This window comes from Thalassophryne amazonica, chromosome 3 (assembly GCF_902500255.1).
Source record: "Thalassophryne amazonica chromosome 3, fThaAma1.1, whole genome shotgun sequence".
In the NCBI taxonomy this organism is placed as follows: domain Eukaryota; kingdom Metazoa; phylum Chordata; class Actinopteri; order Batrachoidiformes; family Batrachoididae; genus Thalassophryne; species Thalassophryne amazonica.
This window is the reverse complement of record NC_047105.1, coordinates 141,362,056-141,384,979: the sequence shown is the minus strand read 5'-3', so window position 1 is coordinate 141,384,979 and position 22,924 is coordinate 141,362,056. Positions and strand designations below refer to the sequence as shown.

At 45.3% G+C, this 22,924-nt stretch overlaps 1 protein-coding gene across 1 annotated transcript in view; it reads right to left on the bottom strand.

Annotated features, from left to right (window-relative positions):
- Window positions 1-22,924, bottom strand: part of LOC117507665 (contactin-4-like) — a 641,244-nt gene that overhangs the window by 304,570 nt on the left and 313,750 nt on the right. The window contains 1 exon segment of the mRNA XM_034167486.1: window positions 15,571-15,666. Within this exon segment, the coding sequence (XP_034023377.1) occupies window positions 15,571-15,666 (96 nt within the window).

The window sequence follows — 22,924 nt, the reverse complement described above, 5'->3', positions numbered from 1 at the left end:
CCAGAAGCTTACATAAGCCCTCCAGAACCGTACGGAGGCTGTGTGGAGACGTGCGCGGATTTTTTGATGCAGTGTTCGCTCGTCTTCGCACAGCGTCCCGTGATGTACGCGACTGACGCTAGCAAAGTAGCTTATGTAATAAACCTGCTTCGCGGGGAGGCACGCGCTTGGGCTACAGCGCTCTGGGAGCAGAACTCACGGCTCCTTCATACATACGATGGGTTTGTGCGGGAGCTCAGAACGGTGTTCGATCACCCCAATAGAGGAGAGACCGCTTCAACCGTGCTACTGTCAATGAGACAGGGGCGTCGGAGCGCAGCTGCCTATGCAGTCGCCTTCCGCATCGCGGGCGGCGAGATCCGGCTGGAATAGCACTGCCCTCCACGCCGCCTTTGTAAACGGACTGTCACTGGTCCTAAAAGAGCACCTGGTGGCGAAGGACGAACCGCGGGACTTAGATGGGCTAATCGATCTAGTTATACGACTCGACAACCGGCTAGAAGAACGCCGTCGGGAACGAGGCGAAGGGCGTGGCCAGGCACGCGTCGTCCCTCTCCCTTCCGGTTCCGACCGAGCTCCGCCCTCCCCACGCTCCTCTGTTCCTGCGCTCCGTGCGCCTACGGCTCCCCCTGCTGACGAAGCTATGGACACGAGCAGGGCAACATTTAGGGCACCTGGAGCACAAAGGAGGCGGGCCTACGGAGCTTGTTTTGTTTGTGGCTCGAGTGAGCATCTTGCAAGCGACTGCCCCGAGCGGTTAAACTCCAACGCCCGCCCCTAGAGACTGGGCCAGGGGTGGGCCAAAACATTCACGTGGGACACACCCACATTGCCACACGACTCCCAGTCACGATCCTTTATGAGGATTCAACCCTGAAGGCCCCAGCACTGGTGGACACGGGCTCTGAGGGGAATCTGCTAGACAGTAGATGGGCCAGGGAGATAGGGCTCCCTCTGGTGGCTCTTACCTCGCCTGTACAGGTTCGGGCACTAGATGGCTCCCTACTCCCACCGATCACGCATAAGACACCACCGGTAACTCTGGTGGTGTCAGGTAACCACCGGGAGGTGATCGAGTTCTTTGTGACTCAGGCCACCTCCCGTGTGGTTCTGGGTTTTCCCTGGATGCTAAAGCACAATCCCCGGCTCGATTGGCCGTCCGGGGTAGTGGTACAGTGGAGCGAGACCTGCCATCGGGAGTGTCTAGGTTCCTCGGTTCCCCCCGGCTCCCACGCTAAGGAGGAGGTCCGAGTCCCGCCCAATCTGAAGGCGGTGCCAGCGGAGTACCATGACCTCGCGGACGTGTTCAGCAAGGATCTGGCTCTCACGCTTCCTCCCCACCACCCGTATGATTGTGCCATTGATTTGGTTCCAGGCAGTGAGTTCCCGTCCAGTAGGCTGTACAACCTCTCACGGCCGGAACGCGAATCAATGGAGACCTACATCCGGGACTCATTAGCTGCCGGGTTGATCCGGAATTCCACCTCTCTGATGGGTGCTGGTTTCTTTTTTGTGGGTAAAAAAGATGGCGGGCTTCGTCCATGCATTGATTACAGGGGGTTGAACGAAATCACGGTTCGCAACCGATACCCGTTGCCCTTGTTGGATTCAGTGTTCACCCCCTTGCATGGAGCCAAAATCTTCACCAAGCTTGATCTTAGGAATGCGTATCATTTGGTTCGGATCCGGAAGGGAGACGAATGGAAGACGGCATTTAACACCCCGTTAGGTCATTTTGAGTACCTGGTCATGCCGTTCGGTCTCACTAATGCTCCTGCGACTTTCCAAGCGTTGGTAAACGATGTCTTGCGGGACTTCCTGCACCGGTTCGTCTTCGTGTATCTAGACGATATACTCATCTTTTCCCCGGATCCTGAGACTCATGTCCGGCATGTCCGTCAGGTCCTACAGCGGTTGTTGGAGAACCGCCTGTTTGTGAAGGGCGAGAAGTGTGAGTTCCACCGCACTTCTTTGTCCTTCTTGGGGTTCATCATCTCCTCTAACTCCGTCGCTCCGGATCCGGCCAAGGTTGCGGCGGTGAGAGATTGGCCCCAACCCACAAGCCGTAGGAAGCTGCAACAGTTCCTCGGCTTTGCTAATTTCTACAGGAGGTTCATTAAGGGCTACAGTCAGGTAGTTAGCCCCCTGACAGCCCTGACCTCACCAAAAGTCCCCTTCACCTGGTCGGATCGGTGCGAAGCCGCGTTCAAGGAGTTGAAACGGCGCTTCTCGTCTGCACCAGTTCTGGTGCAGCCCGACCCTAGCCGCCAGTTAGTGGTTGAAGTGGACGCCTCGGACTCAGGGATAGGAGCGGTACTCTCCCAGAGGGGGAAGACCGATAAGGTCCTTCACCCGTGTGCCTATTTTTCCCACAGGTTGACCCCGGCCGAACGGAACTATGACGTCGGCAATTGAGAACTCCTTGCGGTGAAAGAGGCCCTCGAAGAGTGGAGACATCTGTTGGAGGGAACAGCCGTGCCATTCACGGTTTTCACTGACCATCGGAAACTGGAGTACATCAGGACCGCCAAGCGGCTGAACCCCAGGCAAGCCCGCTGGTCACTGTTCTTTGGCCGTTTGACTTCCGGATTACCTACCGTCCCGGGACCAAGAATCAAAGATCGGATGCATTGTCCCGGGTACACGAAGACGAAGTCAAAACGGAACCGTCGGATCCCCCGGATCCCATCATCCCGGAGTCCGCTATCGTGGCCGCCCTCACCTGGGACGTGGAGAAGACCGTCCGGGAGGCCCTGACCCGTGACCCGGACCCCGGAACCGGACCAAAGAACAGACTCTACGTCCCACCAGAAGCCAGAGCTGCAGTACTGGACTTCTGTCACGGTTCTAAGCTCTCCTGTCACCCTGGGGTGCAAAGGACCGTGGCAGTCGTCCGGCAGCGCTTCTGGTGGGCGTCCCTGGAGGCCGACGTCCGGGACTACGTCCAGGCCTGTACCACCTGCGCCAGGGGCAAGGCCGACCACCGAAAGACCTCAGGGCTGCTACAGCCGCTGCCCGTTCCACATCGCCCCTGGTCCCACATCGGCCTGGACTTTGTCACGGGTCTCCCGCCGTCCCAGGGAAACACCGTCGTCTTCACGATAGTGGACCGTTTCTCCAAGGCGGCCCACTTCGTGGCCCTCCCGAAGCTACCAACGGCCCAGGAGACCGCGGACCTCTTGGTCCACCACGTCGTCCGTCTGCATGGGATACCATCAGACATCGTCTCCGATCGCGGTCCCCAGTTTACCCTCGCACGTTTGGAGGAGCTTCTGCCGGGAACTGGGGGCCACGGTCAGCCTCTCGTCCGGGTATCACCCCCAGACCAACGGGCAAGCAGAGCGGGCCAACCAGGAACTGGAGCAGACACTACGCTGTGTGACAGCCGCGCACCCGACGGCCTGGAGTACCCACCTGGCCTGGATCGAGTACGCCACACAGTCAAGTGTCGTCAGCCACCGGCCTCTCCCCTTTTGAGGTGTGCTTGGGGTATCAGCCCCCCTTGTTTCCGGTGGTTGAGGGAGAGGTCGGTGTGCCCTCGGTCCAGGCCCACCTACGGAAGTGCCGTCGGGTGTGGCGTGCCGCCCGCTCTGCTTATTGAAGGCCCGGACGAGGGCGAAGAAAACATGCAGAACCGGCGGCGGGCCCCGGCCCCCAAGTATCGTCCTGGGCAGGAGGTATGGTTGTCCACCAAAGACATCCCTCTGCAAGTGGACTCCCCAAAACTCCAGGAACGATACATCTGATCCTTCAGAATCCTGAAAGTCATCAACCCCGCCGCAGTGAGGCTCCAGCTCCCGGCCTCGCTGCGGATCCATCCAGTATTTCACATGTCAAGGATCAAGCCCCATCACACCTCACCCCTCTGCACCCCGGGTCCGGCGCCACCTCCTGCCCGGATCATCGACGGGGAACCAGCTTGGACTGTGCGCCGGCTCCTCGACGTCCGTCGAATGGGCCGGGGTTTTCAGTACCTGGTGGACTGGGAGGGGTACGGTCCCGAGGAACGCTCCTGGGTGAAGAAGGGCTTCATCCTGGACCCGGCCCTCCTGGCCGACTTCTACCGTCGCCACCCGGACAAGCCCGGTCGTGCGCCAGGAGGCGCCCGTTGAGGGGGGGGTCCTGTTGTGTGGGCCGCTGAAGAGGAGGTACTGCTGGCCCACCACCACCAGAGGGCGCCCTGCCTGGAGTGCGGGCTCCAGGCACCAGAGGGCGCTGCCGCCTTACGGGAGCAGCCAGGGTGACAGCTGTCACCCATCACTGGACACAGCTGTTCCACTCAGCACGGAGGTATATCAGCAGGACGGCGTCTCCACCTCAGTGCCGAGATATCGCCTTAAGATTGAGGTAACCTTCTCTGCAAGCATATTCTGTATAACCTGATAAAACTTGTTAAACCTTTTCAGGACAGCTGACTACTGAAAGCTAATTACTTGGATAAGTACTCACCTTCCTGCTTAATTGTGACAAGAGGTGGAGGCGGCTTCTCCCCTCTCCGTTTACTGGGTGCTGTCGCATCCACACCTGTGTGTTTGTTGCTCTTCCCCGCCAGCAGTACCGGATCCGACGAGCGGAGGCAGTGGCCACCTGGGAATTTGGGACTTGGCGGTTCCAGTACTTCTGGGGTTCGGTGGCAGAGGAGATCTGGGTGGTTCTGGTTCGACTAGGACGGACGTCTCCTACCTTCGAGCCTGCCCACACGACACCAGCAGATTTCGGCTTAAACCCCAAATTATTGATTGTTGTATTGGTTGTGCTCATTTCACAACAGTAAAACTTGTTATTCACCTATCTCCATTGTCCGTTCATTGCGCCCCCTGTTGTGGGTCCGTGTACCTACACTTTCACAACAATGCTTTTGGAATGAATGAGACTGAGAGACCGCCCTCTCCAAGAATCATCATCTTATCATCTCATCATCCACCGCGGTGGAGAGGTTTCTGTGTTCCTGTGAAACTGAGAGGTGTGTTGTCTGGAGCCTTCTTGCTCCTGATAGTCTCACATGGCAAATTGATCTCAGGTGATATGCAAGTCTAAAGCCCCATTTACACATAGACGGTAAGAACTCCCGGAAGCGTCCCGGAAGAGTTTTTGGCCGTCTTAAGGATCACACGCCGTTGTTAACGCTGGCACTAGGGGGTGTGGCTTAGTTCCGGCTTTACCGGGAATCGTCGAAAAAATTATTCAACATGTCGAATAATTCCGGGAGCGCTCCCGGAGAATTTGCGTGACGACGGAGACAACGTGAACAACGGCGTTTGATACTTTTTAATCGCTGTTTCATCTTGACCCTTCCTGTAGTGCCGCAGTTTACACCGCCGTAAGTGGCGGCCGGCATTGTATCCCTAATCAACAGCGTGTAAAACGACGATAGAGCCCACATCGGCGTCCTCAAGGGCGTTTTAACCGGCGACAGAGGCAGACAAAACGGTGGCGCTAGCGGACAGTACCTCCCGGTTAACGGCAATCCAAACGGCCGATAGGCGGCGGTCAATATAAAATGCTAGTGCGCTGCATGCAGGCCTCTCACTCACGGCCAGCTCCAGATATTTTTGCAGAGAAACTCCAGTATGCCTCCTAAGAAAATTGGCAGCGGCAAGGACTTACCAAGAGGTCTGGTTCAGAAGCAGAGGTAGCCCTGTGGTGGAGACAGAGCAACACGTTGAGGAGGGGAAAAGGAAAGAGAAGAAAAGGCTGAGTATCTCCCTCCCCCTGCAGTGACAGAGGCATGTATTCCTGCTGCTTCAGCCTATTATACTCTGGGGGCAGTGCCTATATGCAAAAGTTCCTGGAGTAACGCAGGATTTGCCTGGATAAATCCAGCGGTACACAGGGCATTATCGGCGGCAGCAGAACACCGCCATTCTCACGCGCGTATTAACCTGCGATTGTAAAGGATAGAACTGGGTATTAACCCCCATTGCCTGATGTGTGCCGAATTCTACGTCGTCCAAACGCCGCTTTATTTGGCGGATTTAGCGGCATTTTATCCGCTTATTTGCGGCTATTATGGCGGTCAAAACGCCGGGGAAATGCTCCGCCCCTCTCCACCATGAAAACAGCCGGAACTACCGCGAACTTTGGTCTACGTACTACCCAACGACAAAACCGTCTATGTGTAAACCATGCTTATGAATGGTTGACAAAGACTTCATGGAAAACAAGGCAGAGGGAAGCCCAGGGCCCCCGTCTGGAGCCAAGGCTGTCAGCAAGCACCTGGTGGCCAGGCTTGCCACGTAGCTCGATCAGGCTTAGCCCAAAGAGGTACTTCAAACTTGCTATTTCACCCTGTGGACTCCCCACCAACATGGGGAACCACAGGGTGAAATGACAAGTTCAGCTTGCCTCTTCGGGCTAAGCCTGATAGGGCTATGTGAACTTGCTATTTCACCCTGGAGACTCCCCACCAACAGGGGGAACCACTGCGGTCAGGTGCGCTGTCCTGTGGATGGTAGTGAAAGTAAAGAGCCTCGATGAACCAGACTCAGGTGGCAGAAGCTAGCTCTGAGGGTGTGGACTCTGACCGTGCGGGGGGGGGGACAGAGCTTGTATGGAAGGTGGAACAATACCTTAACTGGTATTGCTCCACCTCCCTGAAGCTTTGCCTCCACGCACAACATCAGCTCCAGAACCACTCTCCTTGGCAGAAGTTGGACCTTTTCTGCAGCTGCCCAGGATGTGAGGCACCAGGCATGTGTAGAGATACTCATGAGCCTCCGGCTGAGTGCTGCTGCACTGGAGTTTACCCAGTAGATGAGAGGGTTACCTCCCTATGCGTTTGTGTGGCGGGGGTGGGGGATGAGTTCTGACTGTTGTTTGTGCCTATGCACTGAACAGTACTTTGATGTATTCGGCCTTCTTGGAGTCCCTGACTGGAGTCCTGCATGGGTCTCCAGTGGGGGAATCCATTGCTGGGATTGGATATGTTATCTCGGAGGACTCAACCTCTCATGTAAAGTCTACTTCAGGGTGCTGGAAAGGTGTGTTCAGCCGAGAGTTAAACTGAAGAGGAACAATGCGGGTCCTGTCCTGGCCATGGAACAACTAACCAGCTCATCACTCTCAGAAGGATCCTGGAGGGGGTCTGGGAGTATGCCCATCCAGTCTACATATGCTTTGTGGAGTATCCTGGAGGGGGTCTGGGAGTATGCCCATGCAGTCTACATGTGTTTTGTGGAGTTGGAGAAGGCGTATGATTGGGTACCATGGGTGATGCTGTGGAGTAATGCAGGAGTATGGAGTGAGGGGGTCCCTTCTTAGGGCCATCCAATCTCACAAACAAGAGTTGTTTGGGTCCTCTGCACTAAGTTCAACTAGTTTCTGGTGGAGGTCAGCCACCGCCAGGACTGTGCATTGTCACCAATCCTGTTTACGGTATTCACAGACAGGATATTGTGAAGTAGTTGGGGGGAAGGAGATCTTCATATTGGTGGGCTGAGGGTCTCATTACTGCTTTTTGCAGATGATGTGGTCCTGTTATCATCATCAGGCTGTGCCCTCAAGCACCGACTGGGTCAGTTCGCAGTTGAGTGTGTAGTGGCTGGGATGAGGATCAATACTTCTAAATTGAAGGCCTTGGTGTTCAGCAGGAAACTGATGGACTGCTTACTCTGGGTAGGTAATGAGGTCTTGCCCCAAGTGAAGGAGTTCACTTGGGGCAAGACCCCGGGGTCTTGTTCATGAGTGAGGGAACAATGGAGCATGAGATTGGCCAGAGAACTGGTGTAGCAGGGACCGTGTTGCATTCGGTCTACCGTACTGTTGCAATGAAAAGGGAGTTGAGCCGAAAGGCAGAGTTCTTGAGCTTCCAGTCAGTCTTTGTTCCTACTCTCATCTAGGGTTGGGTCATGACTGAAAGAACTAGCTCACAGGTACAAGCGGCTGAAATGGGTTTCCTCAGGAGGGTGGCTGGTGTCTCCCTTAGATATAGGGAGAGAAGCTCAGTCATCCATGCAGAGCTCAGAGTAGAGCAGCTGCTCCACTGCGTTGAGAGGATCCAGCTGTGGTGTGTCTGGCAACTAATAAGGATGCATCCTGGGCACCACCCTAGGGAAGTGTTCCAGACATGTCCAGCTGGGAGGAGACCCTGGAGAAGAACCAGTGCTAGGTCGAGTGATTATATCTTTGCACTGGCCTGGGAATGCCTCAGGATTCCCCAGTCAGAGGTGGTAAATGTGGCCTGGTAAAAGAAAGTTTGGGGTCCTCTATTAGAGGTGTTCCCCCTTGACCCAATCCTGGATAAACAGTTGAAGATGAGTGATAACACTGAATGGGGCAGAAATCAAAGGAGTTACATAAAGCCTCCATCCAATGAAAATAGCAACAAACTAACATTACCAATCTTCTTTGAATAGTAATTACTTCCCAACCCAAGTCCAGTACCCATTTGGTGCTGGGTGGACTGCAAAAATGAAGTGTGCTGTACAAGGTAGTGTGTCTGGGAATCAAACACAGGTCTACAAATTAGTGCTGGGAAAGATCAGTTATCTTTAAATGGTGCATTTCCATATTCATGCTGTAAAAAGGGCTGTACTTACCCCAATACACTTTGTTAAGGGCAGCTTTGAACTTGTGCAAGGTTTTTGCAGATTATAAGATAACAGCAAGTTTCATCGCAATCCAAAAAAAGGTTTCACAGACTATATACACTGGCAGCCACTTTCCTAACATCAAACTTAGCCAATGTCCTTATGTAAGAAGTTTCAGCTTGACTCATCAAGTCTTTCTCAAGAAATAATGTTACATTTACCACATGGATAGATGCACCCATAAAGTCAAACAGCTCATAGAGCTGCTCTGACTTTTGAGATATAGGCAAAAACAAAAAAGCCTCACATGGGTCTGACAAATAGGATGTGGGATCACTAGCAGCTCAGCTGTGATGCACATGCTTGGGAAATGAATTGCATGCTACACAATGAAATAACAGGAAGACAATTAACAGTGCTATGGACAACAAAAAAAACTCACCAATCACCACTTTATTATACAAACAGCCCAACAGAAGATATCTTCAAATGAAATTCTCAACACTAATCACATCAAATTTACACAAGTTTAAGCAAAACTGTGTGAAAAAGTGAAATACTAACTATTTAAAGGTAAAACTCAATTTCTTGTTTTGTTACATTTTAAAGTTTTTGGCAGAAAACATGCAACCAAACATGCATTTGAACGGCCATTAACATGTACACTTGGCTCAAGGCATTCAGGCAAAGTCGAGTTAGTGACACATTAGGAAAAACACTGTTTACTGTGTTTGTTAATGTCAACAGGACTGTGACAACAACCGAACATCTAGTTAGTTTATGCAACAGAAAGTGATGGTTGCTTCCATTACAGCTGGGATGTGTACGAGGTCTATTAGAAAAGTATCCGACCTTATTATTTTTTTCAAAAACCATATGGATTTGAATCACGTGTGATTACATCAGACATGCTTGAACCCTCGTGGGCATGTGAGAGTTTTTTACGCCTTCAGTTACGTCATTCTCCTGTGGGCAGTCTTTGAGTGAGGAGTGGCCCACCCTCTCGTCGTTTTTTTTTTCATTGTTTAGGAATGGCTCAGAGACTGCTGCTTTGTTTGATCAAAATTTTTTCAAAACTGTAAGGCACAACTGAGTGGACACCGATAAATTCAGCTGGTTTTCGGTAAAATTTTAACGGCTGATGAGAGATTTTGGTCTGGTAGTGTCGCCGTAGGGACAGCCCACGGCGCCTGACGGCGATCTGCGCTTCGAGGCGGCAGCGTCTCGCCGTTTCAAGTTGAAAACGCCCACATTTCATGCTCTGTTGACCCAGGAAGTCGTCAGAGAACAGAGAACTTTCAGAAGAAGTCGGCATGAGGAGTTTATTCGGACATTCCATTGTTAACGGACATTTTGTAATGAAAGAACCTGCGGGCAGAGTCGCATGTCGGGCCGGACCCGACCGCGGGGGGTCGCGACAGGAAAAACACCTCCGTTGGAAACCTTAACGGGCAAGTTGGAACATGCCCAAGCTGTTAAACAATTTCTCAGTTACTCACTTGTTGAAAGCCATCAAAAGCCGCCTGAATTTTACAAATGGTTTTCAACACGGAGGTGTTTTTCCTGTCGCGACACACACAGATTCGCCGAGTCGTCACGGAAACAACTAGGCGAATTTGCGTGCACATCTTTCATTAAAAAATGTCCTTAAACAGTGGAATGTCCGCATAAAGTCCTCATGCTGGCCTCTTCTGAATCTTCTCTGTTCTCTCACGACGTCCTGGGTGAATTAAGCCTTAAATTAGGATGTTTTCAGGTCGAAACAGGCCGACGATGGTGCCTGGAAGTGCTGCGCGACGTCCTGCTCCGTGGGAAGTCCTTACAGTGACAGAAACAGCCCATAATCTCTCATCAGCCGTTAAACTTTTCACCGAAAACCAGCTTAATTTCTCGAATAGTGTCCACTCGGATATTCCTCACAGGTCCAGAAAAAATTTTGATAAAGCAACGCGCGCCGTCTCGAGCAGCGTGTGAAACAAAAGAATTCAGCCGAGAGGGCGGGACCACATCTCACTCAAGACCTGCCCACAGGGAAATGACGTCACCAACACTCGTGAAAAAACTCACGCATGCGCACAAGGGTTCAAGCATGATTGGTGTAATCGCACGTTATTCAAATCCATATAGTTAAAAAAAAAAAATAAAAGTGTCGTTTTTTTATCTAATAGACCTCGCAAGTTACTAAAATGGAATTCTAATTGACAGGTACTATTGGCTCTGTATATTAGCAATGGGACAAGTGTCTTCAGGGGGCTTTTCATGTGTCTGAAGAAGCCTGACACATCAGAATTATTGCCCCATTGGTCTTTAAATCCAAACTTAATTGGATTACTTCAGCATAAATTGGCAGGTATGAAAAGAGGCGCCGAAGCAGCTGCTCACATTCTCCTCGATAGAAAACAATCAAACCTGGTATCTCAGCAAAAGCATTTGCAAGTAAATCTAAATTTCACACTGCAACAGAGTCTGTCGAGCTTCCACCAGGTAAACTTCCCAAACGACCCCACAAACATTTATAAGCCATTCCACACCAGCTGCCCAGAGCAGGAAACACTGGTATGAACCTGGGACATAAATCCAAGCAGCTGTTTCACAGAGAAGATACAATCCTACAAAGAGTCACATCTGCTGCAGTTAGAAAGGAAATTTTAAGAATTTTGCTGGAAAACAAGTCATCATAAAAGTAACTTCACAGCAGCCACATGGCACATCCAACACCGCCACGTGTTTGACACACGTTTGGAGTCTGAGGCACTGGAACTGAGTGTCAGTAATACAACGTGTTGGTCAGAAACCTTCTCTGCTGACATTTCCATTGGTATTACTGCTCACAAGGTGACAGAATACTTCAACAAAGTGGAACTTTCAGGAGAAAATAAGTATGTTATTCCACTCCAACACCAGTGGTTTATGTGTTATGTGTTGTGCTGACAAACAGAACTTTGATTTTTCGTGCTAAGCTGTGATTGGTCACATTTTCACACTCATATCTGGCTTCATTCTCTGCTTCTCTGACTGACAAAGATGATGCAAACACGTTCACACAACCTTTTGCAAACCAATACCTTATTTGATTATTTGCACATATCTCCAGGTTTATAAAAAATGAAAAAATGAAAAACCTGAAAAAATGTAATGTCACTACTTCTTTATTGGTGTTTTTTTCTTAATTGATTAATACTATTGGTACCAACTCCTCTTCCTGCTCGATGTTGCTGATCGCTACCAAAGCCATGCTGCCATCACACTGTACGTATGTCCTCTGTTTGCTCTAGTGAAATTGGCTAAAGCTTTCTGTCATGCAGTCTTCATCAAGGATATAAATGAATATTGTTGTGCCAGTGTGTCGCTTGTCATATGTGAATATCTAAAGTTAAACAAGTAACCAAAAATTTATACTTTGTATTTGTTGTCATGAGTAGTGGAAACCAGGGCACAGTGAATCAGTAGCTATATCTGCAAAACTACATATATATTTGCAGCACTTGTGCCATATTTTTATGCATAAAGACATCCACTTATAAATTAGTGTTTGTTTTTGGATACATTAAGGGTAAAACTAAGTGGCAAGTGAAGTCTGTTTTTTTCTATCAAAAGTAAATTTTGTGGATGTCAGTGTCTTTGTATTTATTATTTATTTCTCATAACAGAGGAAAGGTGGCCCAAAAAATTATTAGCTAGAAGACTACCCCGTCCAACTGATGAGCATGTGTTATGTCTTCTCCAGAATATCAGCTATTTGATAACATGACTCATGTGTCACATGCACCTAGGGCACAGTGAAACGGGGCACAGTGAATCAGTCTAGAAAGTGATTTACTAAGCCCCAGTATCAAGTGGATGACAAATATTACTTGTTGAAGCTTACACATTTATGTTTCCATGAATTATTTCTATAATTTGTGTATATAAACAACTGTTTTCACATTTGAACAGAAATTATGACAGTTGTATTTATAATAGTTTCTAAAGGACTGTTTATCACTATATAAGACACTCACACATTACATAGCTGGTTTGCTGGATTATAGTTTGTATATGCATCAGCATATATTTGATAATGCTGAAGAAATCTTTATAATCATGTGTTTTTTCATTATATTCTAAGTTGATTCACTGTGCCTCGGACACTGTGCCCCATGAATTAGTGTCCGGGGCACAGTGAAAAATTTTAAAATTGATTTTAAACACGTGTAAATTACATTTGGGGAGACATAAATAACACAGCCTTATAAACAATAACTTGCTGTATTACATTCACAATAGAATGACCTAAACCTATGCATAATGTGTTTATCATGCCACAAAACAACATTTCTGATCCACTGTGCCCCGGCTTCCCCAATATGCATATTTATATATACATAGAGTATGTATACTTTTTTTAAATTATGTTAAAAGGGGAGGGCATTTATAAGCTTTTGCTTCTGCCTACACCTTTTCGGCCACATGTGTATGTTGTTAAATTGTTCTCTTTATGAGCTTTTTTGTTATTTTTGAGTGTGCTGAATAAATAAATTCATTCATTCATTCACTTACATAGTGGCTGCACTAAATGGGGTTAATTTGTTATGTAAAATCTCAAACTGCCTCAGGTAACCTGCTGAACACATGACCACAAGACATTACTTCATCACCAGGTTTGCCTTAAAGACAGTCACATGCTCAGTAGTCTAGCTGTCTGTCGCGGTAAGCCACTGGCAGTGTACCAATTCAGAGTCTGCACCTTTCTAAGGGCTGTGTCCATCAAATCTCTTCAGACCTCAGCCCTTCAGAGGTAGTGGAGGCCAAAATAGACTGTTCTGAAGTGATATGGTTCAACCCATTTTGCTATTTTGTCATTAACTTTCCCACACTTACCTCCTGTCAACCCTGACAAGCGTAGTGGCCATAAGCTGTAGGACCTATTTATATTTTACTTATAAATATTACTTATTTATGCTATTGTACATCCAGCATCTAAAAGTGTCCTTTTGTCTTTCTTCAAATTTAACAACTGTTCTGCCTTTAAAAAAGTGCACTGTCAGTCATGGGATTGTTTGGGCCATGTGTCTGGTTCACGAGTGGCTTGACAGTTTGAATGGAACACTTCAAGTCTGTGTGTGGAGGCTCTTTGTTGCACTAACTCCAGACCCAAAAAGGAAGCAGCCAAAAGAAGATGAAGAAGAAGAGGAGGAAGAAGGAATATGATAGCTGCCAATATTTATGACACAATCATGGTCAAATGACAGCAGCATCAAGACAGTTTGGAATCAGAACTTGTTAAAGTTCACCAAAATTGAACTCTGGTCTTTTTTCTTCTGGCAGAAATATCAGCAAATTCGTGAATTGCTCCAAATTACAGTGAACTTGAAATGTTCTCTGAAATACCACCACAGGCAATGAAAGAACTCAGTTCTTCATGACTGGATGTGGACTGGACTTGGGACTAAAAGACAAGTTCATTGACTTGTCTTTTTATCACATAGCTTCTGAACCATGCTAGCAGCTTGTGAATGCCATTTTCACGTTTTGCAAGGCAGGATAGCCTGGTTATTTGCACTAAAGCAGTGGTTCTCAAACTGTGGGGCCACAGATGGGTCACAGGTGCAGATATTTGATTTGAAGTTTGCTAATGTTACATTAACTAAATCCATTCCAACATGATTAACTGCTGTTTCTTTTTCAGAATATGACCAAAGTTTCATAAATGTTTAATTATGATTTTGGAAAACAGGAAACACTTTTTTTTTTTTTTGCTGCTGCTGCTGCCTGTGAGAGAACATGCACACTGTGGTTTACACTTTTTTTTTTTTTTCTTTTGCTTGCCGCAGCGACATGGACAAACTGGAATATCTGCTGCTCCACAGGACCTCCAGATGGCCTCTATCTCACTACGTTTTGCTTTACTTTTGCACTTTAACCCTCAGGGTCCGACACCATCATATACGACTGCTGAGACCAAGCTTTACTAAATTATAAATAACGTTTTAATGATATGAGATAGAAAATTACTTTTTTTTTTTGCTGAAAAGTTAACTCCGCAGACTTTCAAGCCACCATCCACCATCTTTGTACTCCTCATAGAAGCTGTGTGATGATGTGAGCAATGTGAGTGTCCAATCGGAATTGGCTCACCATCACATGGTTTTCCAAAATCCAATCGTAGGGCAGATTCACCTCACGTGACACACCAAAGATTGTTTTTAGGAGTGATGTGTTACTAGTTGGCCCGTCTGAATAGCCTCCTGGCTGCTCCAATGTGCCCTGTGCCATTGCGCACAGTGAAAGTGAAAGTGAGCAGAGGGAGAGACTCTCATACAATCTCACATGCTCAAACAAAGTGTGTGAGTATCAGGATTGCTCGACTAGTTTTCCTGTGAATGTTACTGGATAAGCCTGTGGAATGCTCTCTCGCTCCGGCATAAAGCACTGATGACCATATCAATGGAGCGAGGAGGGGAGGGGCCGCTCCTCAAACTGTGAATAAGCCTTGAAGTGTGAATGTTGCTTTCAGAGCAGGAGAGAACAAACACACAGTCAACTTTACAGTACAAGTTTGTGATGTGACCTTTGTGCAATAGCAGACAGAAATTGCTTTGAGATGAAGACAAACAAAAAGCATAGACCATTTTGTATATATTGTTCAAAATGTGCATTTGTTTGAACTGTTTGAACCTTTTTGTTGCACAGTCTTTCACACAAGAGCCCAAATTACCTTTATAAAGTGTCAATACAGTTGTTTATTATAGTTTGCTGTGTGTTTTGAATAAATGTATGTGGAAAATCATTTCTGCTTTACTTTTTCCTTTCTTATTTCTGATTGTAAACCTTTATTACACTTATAAAACACAACTATAGCATATATATTTTGAAAGTACAGGTTGTCCTGAAAAAGAGACATAAAACTTGACTGTGGGATGCAGGGAGAGCTGTTACCAGCAATAATAAAACATTTATGCCAGGCGAGTGAACTGACCAAAAAATGCCCTCAGACCCCAGAGGGTTAATCTCTTCTTAAATCATATTCCTTACAGATGAGATTGAGCACTGATTGTTTTACCTCCAGAATGTGGTGGTGGACCACACAGCAGAACCACTCCTTGACCTTCACGGACCGACACAGAGCTTCTTCTGTGAGTCTTGAAGTTTTCCAAATCTGAAAATACATTGAAAAAAAAAAGCCCAATTAAACCATTTCATAGCACCTCAAAGCTTTTGCACATAGTCACTAATTACATTTTCTTTCTTTTGCATTTGATCTTTCCATACTTCCTCTGGCAGACTGTGGCGCTCCAAAATCAGCGTTCATGCTGTGGTGCTGTGCCACGCTGTGGCACATTACATATACAGTGATGTATACAGTGATGGCCACATTCACGTGAAATTGGAAGCATCCGGTGCTTTTTGCAGGTATCCGGTGATCTCATGGCCTCCTGTGCCCCTCCTGTGCCTTTCAGTCCAGCTGTGATAACAGCTGATCAAAGCGCTGTGTGTGCGTGTCACTGGTTTATCCACACATCACGCTCTGTGTGTGTGTGTGTGTGTGTGACCAAGTCAGCTGACCGAACTGCCGTGCATGCGTGAGGCTGGAACATGTGTGCTCAGCTGCATGTGTGTGCTCATAAACAGCTGATCACTTTCCTCCACTCTGGGTAGTCGACCTGGATTCGGGAGCTGCTGCACTCCAAATGTGTGCAAATCATTCAAGGCGCCTTCGGAACACATTCTGGGTATTTGTATACCATTCGTAGAAATGTCCTGTACAACTGTTGCTCAAATTCTGGCTGTTTTTCCCCATTCGACTGATTCATACGGCATTTGCGCTCATTGGTGCTCCAGTGTGACGGGGCCCTTATATGTTAACCTCATTACTAACCCCAAATTGTCTCCGCCCCAACTTTGTTTGGAACATGTCGCAGTCCTCAAATGCAGAAACTGAAGTATAATAACTAATGAAATGAAGATGACCACGAAAAGAAAGAAATATCTTGGGTTCATACTGTCTACAGTCAAGTCACAGGAAATCACTACAAGAAGAAGAAGAATCACTACAGGTTGTTTTTTGTTTTGCACTGTTGATATTGTCCCAAGTGTTTTCCTGGTTTGAGGCTGTAATAATTTCAGTTTAATTACACAAAGTGCATTAGTGCATCGTTCTGCCAAGTGCAACCAGTGTGCAGGTGTGTGTGCACCCCAATGAGGTGCACATATGTTTTAAGTTGTTGGAGTGATCACAGTTTAAACAGGCATCACTCAGCGCACATCTGCGAGAAGACAACCCAGATCTCAGGCTGACAAAAATCAATTGCACTTTGCATAATTCATGAAGGACTTTTTAAAACGTGAATTTTTTTTTTTACTTATGTGTAGATTTTCCCATCACTGCCCTCCCAACACACACACACACACACACACACACACACACACACACACACACACACACACACACACACACACACACACACACACACACACACACACACACACACACACACACACACACACTCATCTTTTTTCATATCGGTTTATCTTGAAGAATTTTGTGCTTGTAACAGCAAATGAAATTTTGAAAATGATGAAGTATAAATGAACCGTGCGGTGCTGCTGAGAGTGCAAACACTAACACTGATGGATGTGATTTTACTCAAACAGGAGGTGATGTGTCTCTCTTTCTGTGCATGTGCTGCTGGAAACCGTCCGTGGTGACAGCAGCGTTTTTAATCTCCACCCCACATCTGCTGCTGCCTGATCTCATCTGTTTCAATAGAGCTCAGCATCAACAAAGGCTAATAAAAGGAGAATTATTTCTGACAATAATTGGTGAACAGATTCAGCTTTGCCTGGAAAAACATACCACCTGCTTCAGTATGCTTTAGATTAGGAGGAGAAACCAAAGCGCGGAAATGGCAGGACCATCTGACAGCACCGTGAACGGCTTTGGGCCGAAAAGTATACTCCAAATTGTGCAATTTGGTGCATTCTGTGAAGACAGGATGACTGTTATTATTCGGATGTTCTTTTTTTTTTTTTTCTGGTGTTTCATGTTCTAATATCAGTCTGTGAACTTTCTATTGATGGGTGCAAGAAACAGTGACAAGCACAATTTTTATGACATAATATTTGAGATCCTCTTAAAAAATGGGTCTTTTTGTTTGGAAGCTTCTTTTATTCAGTTTGGGGCACAAAATATAAAGTCATGGCAATGTTTTCACTTGTGTTTGGCCATGTCGTCAAGTCCAAGTCCAAATGAAACAGGCAAAAGAAAGCATAAACCTGACACCCCCTCCAAATATTAAACTTTTATTAAGTAGAACAATGAAAAGCAGATAAAAAAAATAGGTGCAGCTGTATTTTTGAGCTCGCACCACGCAGCGCACAGCAAAGCACAGGTTTCTTTTCTAAGTGATGCTCAGTAAGATGCTGTTGGGCGCACATCTACTGCTGAGCAGGAGAGAGCGACTCACACCATAAACCTCCAAAGAAACAGCTCTGAAGTCAAATGCATAGTTTCCCTGTGATTTATAGAAGCACAAAATTGAGATACACGTCATGTAGGTAAGTTCAGAGCTCACTGACACTCAGCACACAAGTTCATTAAACCACAATGAAACTGAAGTGAAAACCAACATTAAAAATGAAATTAAAAAACAAACACCCCACAAAATTTGAATATAGGTTCATGTACTGCCCAAATAGCTTCATGGAGTTAGAGAGCCCATAATGCAACAGTGTGCTACAGATTGTCAGATAGGGACCTTTAAGTCTATATTTCAGAAAGTGTGAACTAACATTACACCATTGGTCCAACATGAGGGAAAACATGGATTTCCACTGCAAAGCCATTTGCTGTGTAGTCTGCACCGGGTTTCACATTCAGATGATTTATCGCGATGTACATTCAGGAAAATGTGTCACACATTTCACCTGAGAGCTGTTGTTCATGTCCCTGCTGGAGGCATCAGTGTGCATGATGTTCTTAGTTCACAGGTGTAAAGAAAAAAAAAAAAAAAAAAAAAAAAAAAAAAAAAAAAAAAAATATATATATATATATATATATATATATATATATATATATATATATATATATATATATATATATATATATATATATATATATATATATAGGGTACATTGAGGTAATATGGACCCCCTAAGCTTCATGCTGGCTAAAGGAGAGACAACTGGCCCATCTCAATTTCAAAATGGTTGTTCCAATAGACGGATGAACCAGTTATACTGTCATTCAGTTTGGGATGTGCAACATCAGAAATAAATGGTCCAGAGGGGTCAACAGAAATGGCCTGTTGGGGTCCATATTCCCTACAATGTTGACAATATGGACCCCCTTGTGGGGTAATGTGGACCATGGCCTGAAAATGATTTTGTATGTGGTTGATGCAGCAGAATTGGAACATAAATCCTGTACATCACTGCGGGTTAGTCCATAGTAAGAAGTTTCAAAGTCAAGGATCACATAGAGCTGGAGCTCCTGTGCTTCATTTAAAACAGTTCTGCGGCCAAGTTTCTTCTTCACTCTAGCTGGAGCATCATTCCTTGAGTGGCGTCTAAGTGTATTGCGTGGCACATGATATTCTCGTGCGACTGTCTTGACTGTTCACCACGTCTAACAGCATCGACAGCCAGTTGCATATTCTCTTCTGTCCATACCCCACGTACCCCTTTTGGTAACACTTTATTTTACAGTACCCTTAATACATAGTACCTACCACACTTAGTACCATGTATTAGTCTATGTAATAATCTGTAATTACTTGTACTCAGTTGTACATCCATAATGGAATAATGTGTACTAGTGTTTTGTAGGTACATAATGTAATAAGAGTATTGTTATAAATGTGTACTAAGAGATTGTTGGTACATATAGTAATAATGCATTCTTGTTACAAATGTGTATTTCCGCATTACAGTTACATGATGTAACAAGATGTACTAGTTGCATGTACTTATATTTGTTTATTCAAATGTATGAAAGCTCTTGTTTCCAAGGTCGACTTGCATTGTTTTGTACTACACACTAACTACATTGGGAAGGTTTTGCCCCTATATGTATGTATGTACATTGTATGTACATCACATAACATTGTGTACTTACATTAAAGAACATGCACCTTTGTGGCCCTACGTCTTGGTACATGTCCTTAATTTTCAGATTTGGTTGGAGTATCGCATTACCATCACTCAATTTACCCCCTGTACTACATGTACAGTAGTCATTTATTACTTTTATATACAATGGACCTAGCACTGTAAAATAAAGTGTATCCTCTCTGTAATTACATTGTAACAACCACAAATTACAGTGACTACAGCTCTTGAGTTGGGAAAATCAAAACTGCTTTATTACCTAATATAGTACATGTACTAAAGACTGTTGTATTTTGTTATTACCTTTAAATACAATGGCTCAAATACTGTAAAATAAAGCATATCTCTTCTGTACTTACATTGTACTACAAACCTCATATTATCATGACCAAGACCGGAAGGGTGTTAACTATACAGTAAGCATACTATATGACCCAGTATACTACATGTACAAGAGACTGTAGTACTATATTACCTTTAAATACAATGGATTGAGTACTGTAAAATAAAGTGTATCTCCTCTGTACTTACACTGTAACATCAAACCACAGATTACAATGACTAAAGGTAACATCAAACCACAGATTACTGTGACAGTCTTTAACATGGCAAATCAAAGTACCTTATTACGCAACGTACTATATGTACCACAGACTGTAATACTTTGTTAATACCTTTAAATACAATGGATTGAGTACTGTAAAATAAAGTGTATCTCTTCTGTACTTACATTGTAAAATCACACCACAAATAACAATGGCTACAGAGCACATTTTACTCATTTTACTACATGCATAGGCATAGGAGGTGGGGTCTATTTGGGGGGGGGCGACACCAAATTTGCCCGAATTTCAGAAACCCCCATGACTCTTTAAATTACCATATATTTATATACCCATATTTATATTTATATTGGTGACCAAATAGCGGTTTGATTGTTTACATTAATAGCAAAAATAAGTCTGACATTTTAGGTCATTCTATTCTGTATTCAGAGTCTACATGGCCCATGCCCAAATTTCCCAGCCCATCTGCCCGAAATTGAGCATTTTGCCAAGTCCAGGGGGGGCCGTTGCTCCCCTGCCCCCCCCCCCACACACACACCTCCTACGCATATGACTACATGTACCACAAACTGTATTACTTTAATAACTTTAAACACAATGGATTGAGTACTGTAAAATAAAGTGTATCTCTTCAGTACTCACATTGTAACATCAAACCACAGTACTACAGTACATGCAGTACAGGGGGTAGGGCCACAACAGGTGCATGTTCTTGTGTATGTGATGTACATACAATGTACATACATATATGTAGGGACGAAACCTTCCCAGTGTAGTTAGTGTGTAGTACAAGACAATGCAAGGTGACCTTGGAAACAAGCGCTTTAATACAATTGAATAAACAAATATAAGTACATGCAACGAGTACATCTTGTTACATCATGTAACTGTAATGTGTAAATACACATTTGTAACAAGAATGTTATTAATATATGTACCAACAATCTCTTAGTACACATTTGTAACAATACTCTTTTATTACATTATGTACCTAAAAAACACTAGTACACATTATTACATTATAGATGTATAACTGAGTACAAGTAATTACAGATTATTACATAGACTAATACATGGTACTAAGTGTGGTAGGTACTTTGTATTAAGGGTACTGTAGTGTTACCCACCTCTCTTATATTTCCTCACCATCTGTAAGTAATGTTAAACATAACTAGAAATAAGTAAGTTACATAATGTGAACTGTTGTAAATTTGAAAATAACCTATTTCCATTAGATAGCCCACCACAAACCTATAGGACGCATTTGTAATTGTGCTTGCGTGTTAGTTTTAAAGATGTGAAAATTTAAAATTCTTAGTGCATTTAATGTGCATGAGTTTGACCCTGATTCCAGACCAGTAAGATAACCTTGGCTATGAAGGTCCATATTCCCCACACTGTGCCTGCCAATAACATCAGCCTACCCTTAAATCATGAAGTGAGAGGACAATCTCTACATGTTTTGTTACTGTACACAACTCTCCTTTGTATTCGGCCTGGGCCATGTCTCCTCCAGCAAACAAGGGGTCAGAAACACATACATAAAATTGTTCTACACTGAATCGTAACAAATGAGGTGCAAATGTTTGAAATGATGCACTTACCATGAATTAGTACTCCCAAACATCATATCTACTGGCTTTTATATGTCGGCCATATTAGCTTGTGGTGTGAAATGGAAATGAGGTTTGGCAAATTGCATCATTTGTAATAGGGGAGGGTCCATATAACCCTAACTGACCATATAGCTGACATACATAATGTTCAGCAGCTGTCCTGATGTGGCTGATACTCGACACAATATCGATTTTAATCTCTTACATCAGGCATTTGTGCCTGTGCAGTTGTGAGCGCTCTTTGAATATTTTGGAGCAATTTTGGCTTTGTAACTGTGCAGCAATAAGGCAGAAATCTGTTCAGAGATTACTATGTTCTCAGAAGTGTTCTTCAGTGGAAATTCAAAAAACTCAAAGTATTTACGCTGACACCAAAAGAGCTGAGCTCCAGCAAGAGCAGGGAAGCAGCAGCAGATATTTGGATTTGAAGACCGGATCCAGGAAATGAAGCATGCAGCCAAATGAGAAGTATTTCTGAGAAATCTTAAGAAGATGTGTGCGGGTTGTGTTCATCTGGCAGAACACATGTGAATGGAGGAGAGAATGCAAACAATCAGGACTACTTACTACGGTCTTCTACCCTGATGTGCTGCTGGCAAACACACGTTGCAGATAATGAATGGAACTGTTGCACAAATAAAATGCATTAATGGAAAAAAAATGAACCCAACAGCGTCACACTGCCGCTAATATGAGCAGCGATCTGTATCCACGCTGTTAACGTGTTCAATGGCTCCGCTGGTGATCAGGTTACCTCTTATTCACCACACGAAAGGTTCAGATGCAAAACCCCACAAAGTCCATTGTTTTAAACTGGAGAAAACCACAGATTGAAATAGGATTTTAAAGGGAAACACATTGGAACATGCAGATATACCTAAATATAATGACATCAAATTATTGCATACCTTCCACAGTTAACTAAGCAGCCAGTGCACGGCAGCTTCAACTAAAACTCTGTGGTTTTGGAGATCCTGGCTTCTGCATCTGAACCATTCATATCCACCGAACACTACAAAGCTCCTGTCTGTGTCAGTTTGACCAAAAAACATCAGCTGGTTTTCATTTAACAGTGAATGGAAACAACAGCAGGTCAAAATCATGTGCATGCAGATTGATCGTACAG